The 9,203-nt window shown below is 48.1% G+C and overlaps 1 protein-coding gene across 10 annotated transcripts in view; it reads left to right on the top strand.

Annotated features, from left to right (window-relative positions):
- Nucleotides 1-8,776, top strand: part of PTPRS (protein tyrosine phosphatase receptor type S) — a 138,879-nt gene extending 130,103 nt beyond the window's left edge. For all 10 annotated transcript variants that reach the window (XM_064497516.1, XM_064497517.1, XM_026105943.2 and 7 more), the window contains 7 exons: nt 1,090-1,375; nt 2,202-2,380; nt 3,340-3,466; nt 3,545-3,670; nt 4,731-4,885; nt 5,704-5,839; nt 6,386-8,776. In XM_064497516.1, the coding sequence (XP_064353586.1) occupies nt 1,090-1,375; nt 2,202-2,380; nt 3,340-3,466; nt 3,545-3,670; nt 4,731-4,885; nt 5,704-5,839; nt 6,386-6,454 (1,078 nt within the window). In that variant the 3' untranslated portion in view covers nt 6,455-8,776. The remainder of the gene's footprint in view (nt 1-1,089; nt 1,376-2,201; nt 2,381-3,339; nt 3,467-3,544; nt 3,671-4,730; nt 4,886-5,703; nt 5,840-6,385) is intronic.
- Nucleotides 8,777-9,203: the final 427 nt, after the last annotated feature.

Consider the following 9,203-nt stretch of genomic DNA (forward strand, 5'->3'; position numbering starts at 1 on the left):
TCCCTGCGTTCCTCAGGAGGATGCGGAGGAGCCCACAGGTGAGGCAGCGCTGAGGAAAGCGACATCAGAATTTAACAGGCAGTTGGGGGACGCTAATCCTGCCTCTCCTAGAGGATGCCATTTAAACAGTCTTTGTAAGTGGGCGACTTATCGCTAACCTTGCAGACGGCAATTATCGTGCACCTCTCAGAAAATGAATAAAGAGAACTGTCAGCTCACAAGGTGCATGAACCAGCTCCCAGATCAGCTGCTAAATTCTTGCCAAAGCTCCAGTCACCTGCTTGGTTCAGGTGTTAGGCAGTCTAATTAACAGAGATCAAGGGGGCTTTATGAAAAAAGAGACTGCACTGGAATAGTAAGAGGAAACCCTTTATTAGCAATGGCAAATGTGTAGACCCACGGAGCCCTGCTGATTCATGAATGCCTTTACACACAAGTTTGATGTTACCTCAATGTACAAAAACATTTAGGTAAAGGGGTGATGCATGTTACTCATTACAACATCAGTAGTTTCTCAGCTGCTGAAAGATCTGAGTGATTAAACATGCTTTTTAAGCCTTTAGATCGTGCCAGCCTTTTGTTCAGGTCCAGAGCCCCCTACGTAGAGTTGTCATAATTGTGCGTCTGCCAGGAGAGCTCACATCATGGGGATGCCACAGATGAAGAGGCGTGGGAAATGGCGCAGATCACTATTGAGGGGCAATAGGCACGCTACCAGAGACAACTCTTCATCTCCTGTCCTCGGATGACTTAAGATCAAACTTTTTTGCGGGGGGGGACTAAGCTGAGCTGAGACGCGAAGCGAATCTCTGCACATTGCAAGCTCGCTGGGTCTAAGCCTGAGCCCTGCTGCATAAAGGCTGGCACAGATGAGGGGACCTTTCCACGTGTGGGCTCCGAACTCCAGGAGCCTCCCCCTGGCATCGTGACAGCACGAGCCCCTGGGCGTGGGCCTCAGATGAACAGCGTTTTAGGTTCCAGTGCAGGTTTTACTAGCACCAGCGCAGCACTGTGCTCACACACGGGAGCATCTGTGACAGTGTCAGTGGAGGAACTGTCCATCACTTATTTTTCTCCCTTTCCTTTCAGTGCGGGAGTCGGACGAACCGGCTGCTTCATTGTGATCGATGCCATGCTGGAGAGGATAAAACATGAGAAGACAGTGGACATTTACGGGCATGTTACCCTCATGAGGTCACAGCGCAACTACATGGTGCAGACAGAAGACCAGTACAGCTTTATACACGATGCCTTGCTCGAGGCGGTTGCTTGCGGCAACACAGAGGTCCCAGCTAGGAATCTCTACACTTACATCCAGAAACTGGCACAGATTGAAGTTGGAGAGCACGTGACAGGCATGGAGCTGGAGTTCAAGGTAAGGGCACGTACTGCCCAGCAGGCTCGCAAAGGCTTGAATGGGGACAGTGCTGCCTTTGCTTCTGTTTGCACTGGACGATACAAGAGACAGGCAGGGAAATGACGTGGGCCCATGCATGGAAATATCTAGGTTTATGCAATGGAAGAAGTTAACGAGGGTCAGTGTGATGAAGAGAGCCACGCATTGGTTCTCCTTGAGAGGTGAGCCTCGTTTGGGCTTTTATAGTACACTCACCGCAGGGTGGGTTATAGTTCTTCTCCCACAGCTGTGACTGATAGCCCAAGCAACACATGCAACTGTTCTGGAAGCTCTGAGCTCAAAAATCCTAGTATTTAAAAAAAAATGGCTTGACTTAGAATTAGTCTTTTTTTCATTGAAGAAAGAATGAGGACAGGGAGCTGGGGATGCTCTGTATTCATAAGTGGAGCTTTGTTCTGCTTCCACTCCTGGGCAACAGACAGGGAGCCCTTCTAGGGCTGATGGGAACTTTTTGGTTCCACGTTAGAGAAGTAATTATTCTGACTTCTGCTGTCGTGGTTCCCAGGGGAACCATGTTGCTGTTGCAAGAGGCTTGGCCGGTCATTTCAACTCCAGATTGAATTTGCTTCCTCCTTAGATTGGGTTTTTTACTTCTTTTTTATTACTATTTGAACGTTTTGCCGGGGAAAACGTCTATCAACCTCTGTTTGTTCCCCTGAAAAAAGGAGACGCACAAGGCAGAGCAACATAGTACAACAAGAAAAATGGGCTGGAGTAGGGGCCTGACAAAAACAGGGGCAGCCAGGAGCTGAACTAACGGGCGTGACTCTGCTTTTGCCTCCAGCGACTCGCCAACTCCAAAGCCCACACCTCCAGGTTCATCAGTGCCAACCTCCCATGCAACAAGTTCAAGAATCGCCTTGTCAACATCATGCCATACGAGACCACGCGGGTCTGCCTTCAGCCCATCAGAGGAGTGGAAGGGTCAGACTACATCAATGCCAGCTTTATTGATGGCTACAGGTAAACAGCAACCTTGCTGCCCCCTAAACTGCCAGGGAGTTAACTTAGCAGACCGGGTTGGTTCAGAGGATGTGGAAGTACTGACAGACAGATGGACTGGCCGTCCCAGGGCTGTTGTTCTGTCCCATATGTGTGCTGCAAACAATGGTGCAATTGTAGAGGGAAATTCCCTCTTGCCGATGGCCAGCAATCCATGTAACGACTCAAATACAGCATTTGGATAAAGTTTATTCTCTGTGGTCTTAAAATTACCTCTCCCCTAAAGCAAACAAATGAAACCCCTCTCCAGGTGCCAGTCCTAAACACTCAGCACTGCTGAGGGGGGGTGGATTTTGCTGAAGAGAGGCTTCTACAAAACAGATTAGCCTTTTTTATTGCTTTTGGGATTTGGGAATGTTGCAATTATGACAGCTTCCCACAGGCAATATGTGCTGTGTGTTTCAGCTCTAGGAACTGCAGCCTCCGTTGGTAATGCCCAGAGCCCAGTCAGCTGAAGCCAAGCCCTAGCAAAGGGTACAAAGCAACCCCACATATATATTTTTCTCACCTCCAGGTGCATGCAGCAGCCCTGGATCTAGCTGGGGCTGCTGGGCTTGGGCAGCTTTGCAGCTGGCTCTTCAAATCTTGGTGCTGTGTAGACAATCCCAGAAAATACAGGTTCTGGTTCCAGAAATGTGGTGTATGTCATGTTCCTCCATTTAGCGCATCCTGCCAGATTAGTCTGGATTTAGTCCTCCGAAACCGTAATTGGAGAAGACTGCACCGTTGGCTCTTTTTTGAGTATTAGCACCAAACATCCCCTCCTGCCCCTTTAGACCTTGTACCCTTCTAGTTCTTCTGCAGTAGGTCTAGTTGTTTTCCAAATCTTCAGCCTTTATATGTGTTCACCAAAGCTTCTGCCAAGTCCTTATGCATTCTCCCCACCCCGACCTCCCCCCGGGCTGCGTGCTCTGTTTCAGGCAGCAGAAGGCATACATTGCTACTCAAGGGCCTCTGGCAGAGACTACCGAAGACTTCTGGCGGATGCTATGGGAGAACAACTCCACCATTGTCGTGATGTTGACCAAGCTTCGCGAGATGGGTCGGGTAAGTGGGTGCTAAGGAGAAGGATGGGGGAAGCCTACAGCACGAGGGCTAACAGAGATGTTTCTTGCCCCTTGGCAGGAAAAGTGCCATCAGTACTGGCCAGCGGAGCGCTCTGCCCGGTACCAGTACTTTGTAGTGGATCCCATGGCCGAATACAACATGCCTCAGTACATCCTGCGAGAATTCAAGGTCACTGATGCCAGGGTAAGTGCTGCATGATGTGCTGTCTGCTTGGAGCTTTCACTGGAGGATTATAGCTGGGCGTGGGCTGGAGCAGCTCAAACACATGCAGTAGGGAAGGTGGCTTACAAAAAGCAAGTTTGGCTTGTTTTGGCTCCTCTAACAAAGATTGAGGTGTAAACACTTCCTACACAAAAGTCTGGGGAGTATAATCAGTGGAGGAGAGCTTAGTTGTGATAAGGAAGAGAACACACAAACACAGATAAACTGAACTTGAATACATTTTCTTAGAAATTGAAAGTAGTTTTCTAGCCTCTGCTCACTAATAATATTGAGTCACTTTGCCAGAGATGCACCAAGCTTTTAGTTTTACTTGCAGCTCATTTTAGATGAAGGCAAAAATTAATATCTCCCTAAACAGTTAGGGAAAACACATCTGCAAAGGACAAAGTTTGCCCTAGAGAAGGTTTACACTTCTTTTCTAGTTTTAAGAGGAGCCACTGTTACTCATATTCAAAAGGGCACATTCACTCAAGCTATCTTACATTCAATGTCAGACTTCTCCTACAAGGAAGCATTTCAATACCTACTGAGATTTGTTTAGTGAATGTAACCCTCACTCTCAAAGCAGCTTCCCGGGCTTTTGAGGGTGCCGGTATTATAGAACCTGATAATTCTATTTGCAAGGTTGGGAAGGATGCCTCTTCACTGCTGGTAGAACAAGATTTATCTTCCTGTCAACTGTAATTCTGACACTATGGCAACTCTTCCTCAAGATTGATAGAGGGGCCATAACCTCACCTTGAATGTTCCGTTGCTGTAGACTCCATCTGTGCAGTCTTTGCAGTGGTCAGAGCTTTCAGGACACCTGCCAGGAGTATAGATCTGTACTGACAAGCTGACTCCAGAAATGTCAACTGCAAGATGAGCAGCTTCATCATAATATATACACTCGCTCATGTCCAACTCAAAGTTGGTTTAATTATTTTGTGTCCCTTAATGAACTTGCAACAAAATGCTTTTGTCTTTTGTATTTAGCAGCACGAATACGGGATGTTTTAACTACTGTCGTGTCCTCCCGCAGGATGGGCAGTCGCGAACTGTTCGTCAGTTCCAGTTCACTGACTGGCCAGAACAAGGCGTGCCAAAGTCGGGAGAAGGTTTTATCGATTTCATCGGACAGGTGCATAAGACAAAGGAACAGTTTGGGCAGGATGGCCCCATCTCTGTCCACTGCAGGTAGGCATGTGCGGATGCAAACATCTTAATTCAGCTAGAGAGTCAAAAGAGCAGAAGGAATTCAAATCCTGCAGAAATCTCTCTCCTTTCCCACTCCATCTTCGCTTGCAGATTTCCAGACAAAGCCGGGGAGGGGATTACCTCTGCCAGCCAAACTCCTCTCCTTTCTTACCAAGGCATTGCCCGCAGGCCTTTGACCTCTCCTCTCTCTAGAGCAGAGGCATGAAATGCTGATAACTCTGAAGGAGATGGGAACCATAGTATTAACAAATTTTTGACCCGCAGACACAGTTGGAGATGAGACTCAAGCTCCACTATTATGTTACAGAGAAATGCCATCCTATTATGGAATAGGACCCTCAGCAACTCTTAAAATTGGAATTAATTATATAAGTACTTTGTTACCAGTCTCAGCCTAGTCTGAGCCTCTAACCCTGCTGGCCTATGTCTGCTGATGGCAAGAATTGTGCATCCATCCCCACGTACAGGAGAGAATAATGCATAGCACAGAGTTCTCCACATTATTTCATTCAAAAAGCCTAATGTTACACATTAGTAACAATTTTCACACTGAATGCTGTCTACCACTACCAAAGCTTTTGATTTTCTATGTCAGGCTCTCAGAAGTTTGTTTGGGTCACACATGCTCACAGTTTTACTATTTCCTACCTGCTGGAGGACTGACTGAGTCTTTCCAGTTCTAACATGTTTATGTTCAGAAGACAGGGCTGTTAGCTCGATCATTTTATAACCTTAGCATTTAGGAAGCCATTTGAAAATTGTAACCTAAAGTCTCTTCCCCACCCCGTTCTCTGCAGTGCTGGCGTGGGCAGGACTGGAGTGTTTATCACACTGAGCATCGTCCTGGAAAGAATGCGTTATGAGGGTGTTGTAGATATTTTCCAGACAGTAAAGATGCTGCGAACACAACGACCTGCTATGGTGCAAACGGAGGTAAGGTGGAGTGGGGAACCCTTCCCCTATCGCAGCTCGGGCACTGGGCACCGGGTGCTGAGGAGCAAAGCACGAGAGCTGCAGGCCAGTCCCTCAGCTGCCCTGGCTGCATGGAGCACACTTGTGCCTTTCTAACCACTAGCAAAACCTTCCCTGAAGCATTAGCGGGCTCAGGCTGCACTGCTGATTTTACCTTACTTGGTAATTAAAAAGAAAAAAGTTGACTGTTAGAAATTCTCATGAGAATTTCATCCCACTCTGCCAACCCCGATTCTCATTTCATCCCTGCTGCTGAGATTCGGAGGACTCACCTGCTCTGAACACAGCCCCTTTTGGCTACAGCTAAAGAAAGGTTAAGGGTGGGATATTAGTATCTATGAGATGTACAAACAGTAAAGGGAAGAGATTTCCTCTCCCATGACTTCACCGCTCTCTGAGCCTGTGCATGGTTCCTGCCCAAGGACGGTTAGCTGGAAAGCTGGGTGGGGATCGCAAAGAGCTGCTCCAACGCTGAGGCTGAAGCGCTGTTGCTCTTTCCTGTTGCAGGATGAATACCAGTTCTGTTACCAGGCAGCTCTGGAGTATCTGGGAAGTTTTGATCACTATGCAACATAAAAAGCCATCCGTTGTGCAGACTCTACCAACCACTTAAGTCCTGGAAGGCCTCTTCTGACCCAGGAGGAGCGCTTGAACTTACAAAACTGAATCAGAAGTACCTTTTCATCTGGACAATGCATTGGGGAGCAGGGAGAAGGACTGAAAGGAACACCCCCTCCGGGAACTCCATGTTGTAACCTGGACCGTGAAGAGGCAGCTCAGGAGGTTGCTGAAGGACTGCTTTAAGTGGTGAACTGCTCTTGTTACCTCAAGTGGTGTTCGCTGTGGAGGATGTATGGACATCATGAAACAGACCCAAAAGCTATAACACACCTTGCAAAATGTTACCGCTGGAGAAGGGAAGGAAACCGACTTTGGTTACATCATTAGAGTTCAGTTTATTTACTAATATAGTTGGCAGTCTTTAAAGGAAGTCACTTGCAGCGTTGAAGGTGTTCTGTAAAAGATGAGAAAAGAAACAAGCTCAATCTCAACACTTAGGCAAACTTAGGGTCAGGAGTTCTTCTAGCTGGAGTCTTAATAACCTCGGTATCAACATTGGGATGATTCTGGGCTTACAGGCACTTTGCAAACAGCATTCACTGAATGCCCCTGCCACGCGAGAGGTTTTATAACTCACATTTTGAATACTTGGAACATTCCTCATTTCTTCTAATTCCAAAATTTATTTTTTAGGATATTTAAAATTATAGAGAGAAAGGTATAAAACCCACCCTGGCTGCGTGGTGCGGCCCCCTCCCCTCGCCCACAGGCGGGACCGGTAGAGGTGGCAGCTCCCCGGGGCTGGGTTCACTGACGGCTGGGTCTGTCCCCCCTTTTCAGCACATCCAGCCCCTCAGATGCGTTAACGTAAGCAGGGCGGGGACCCCCGGTACAGCAAGGCAGCCCCTTGCCCCTTCTCTTTGCACAGTCACGCGGGCCCACATCTGCTGCAGGCAGCTGGGCCGCCCCTGCCCGTTCCTGCCTCCCAAGGCTGGAGCAGCTTTCTGAAAGGAGCCCGAGCAGCGCCCTTGAGAAATTTGTTTCCAAAAGCCACCTGCTTCTTGCTGCCACCCCTCCCCTCTGACCGCAGCGGCTCGCGGGAGCCACGCAGAGCTACTCTCAGGACTGTCCCAGTACCACGGCACCCCAGGTCCAGTGGCACAGCTACGAACATGCCCTAGCTGTAAAACTAAGGTGGAAAGATCGAGTGAGAGGCATTCAATGGCATATACTGTGAGTGGCTTGCTTTAAAGTATCGATGTAACTGTAACAAGTGACATTACTTTTTTTTTTTTTTAAATAGTGTATTTTTTCCTTTTTTTAAAAAAAGACAAAGATATCAGTCAATGAATTTAAAAGAAAAATTTGCTTATTTGTTCATATTATGTTCAAAGACAGTCTATTTTTTCACTGTAGAAATGTTACGTGTAATGGCTGTGATATATAAAAATGCAGTGCAAATTGCTACTTCTACATATTGCTTTTCTACCATTTAAAAAGTTCAACTTGCTCATGTAAGAACAAAATGTCGTTTCTGGGTTTTGGGTTTTGTTTTTGTTTTGTTTTTGTTTTCTTTTTTATGTTTTGAAGCTCAGACATATCACATGTCCGTGGAAGGGCGCGGGATCAGCAGGCAGGCCCCGACGGGGCAGCAGTGCCAACACTCCCCTTCCGCTGTGCCCACGTTGCCCAGTCCTAACGGGGCCAGTGATGAACTGGGAGCCTAAACAAGCTAAGTGTCTTATGGCTGAAGCTAAAAACGACAGTGATTTCAGACCCACGGCACACACAGGCACCCACACAGCTCTCAAACATCAAAGGTGGCTGGTAGGAGCAGCCCGAGTCTGCGCACGGGGTTGCAGGGACAATAATCTTGCAAATCGTGCGCAGCAAGGCGCTGTCTTGCTGATGTGCGCAGAGGGCAGCCCGGCTCAGCAAAGACGCGCCGCCCCGAGCACTGCTTGCCTCTGCCCTTTCCTTTTTTATTTTTCTAGACGGGGTAATCGTGGCCACCCAGGGCTACCCGGAAAACCCCACAACACTCTTTCCTGTCTTTAACTGAAAAAAAGAAAAAAAAAAAAAAAAAGAAAGAACGAAAGGCTTCTTCGAGATTTTACTTCTTATTTGTGTGAAAGTTGCCCAAATTTCTAAGTATGTTGCAGCAAAAATCTTACTGGAAGAGTTGGGGGGGGGGAGGGGGGGGAATGTTTTTTTCTTTGTATGAGAGCAAAGTGCTGTTGCTTTCACACTGTTATTTCAAACTGAAACAGTAAGTGGTTTTCATACCACGGTGTATGTAGATATATTGACTTTGTATTAAAGGAAGATTGTCTGAAAGGCCTGACTGCAACGCTGTTTGTGGGGAGGAGCGGGCAGAGCCGTGCCGCGTGTGCAGCCGGGCACCACGTTTCGCTCCCTCCGCTCGATTTTTGCTCCTTTGCACCCACCTGCCCCGGCGCACGGCCGAAGCGCGAGGCCCCAGCTGCCGGGTTGCGCTCGCCCTGACCCTCAGAGCCCTTGGGGACCCTCGGGGCTGCTCTTACAGGTGACAGCTCTTGCAGGAGCAGCGCCCGTCCCCTCAGTGCCAAAGCTGCCCTGGCTCAGGCTGGAGTCTATGGGGGAAGCTGCTCTCCTGGCTCTGGACAACAGCTCCAAAGGCAATTAAAAGAAAAAAAAAATTAATGAAAAAATGCACTTACTCAGAGCCGAGGGAGGCAGTGACCGGCGGCGGTGCAGGTGCAGCTGAAGCGCAGGCTCGCTGGCC

The sequence above is a fragment of the Dromaius novaehollandiae genome, chromosome 25 (genome assembly GCF_036370855.1).
Source record: "Dromaius novaehollandiae isolate bDroNov1 chromosome 25, bDroNov1.hap1, whole genome shotgun sequence".
Lineage (NCBI taxonomy): Eukaryota > Metazoa > Chordata > Aves > Casuariiformes > Dromaiidae > Dromaius > Dromaius novaehollandiae.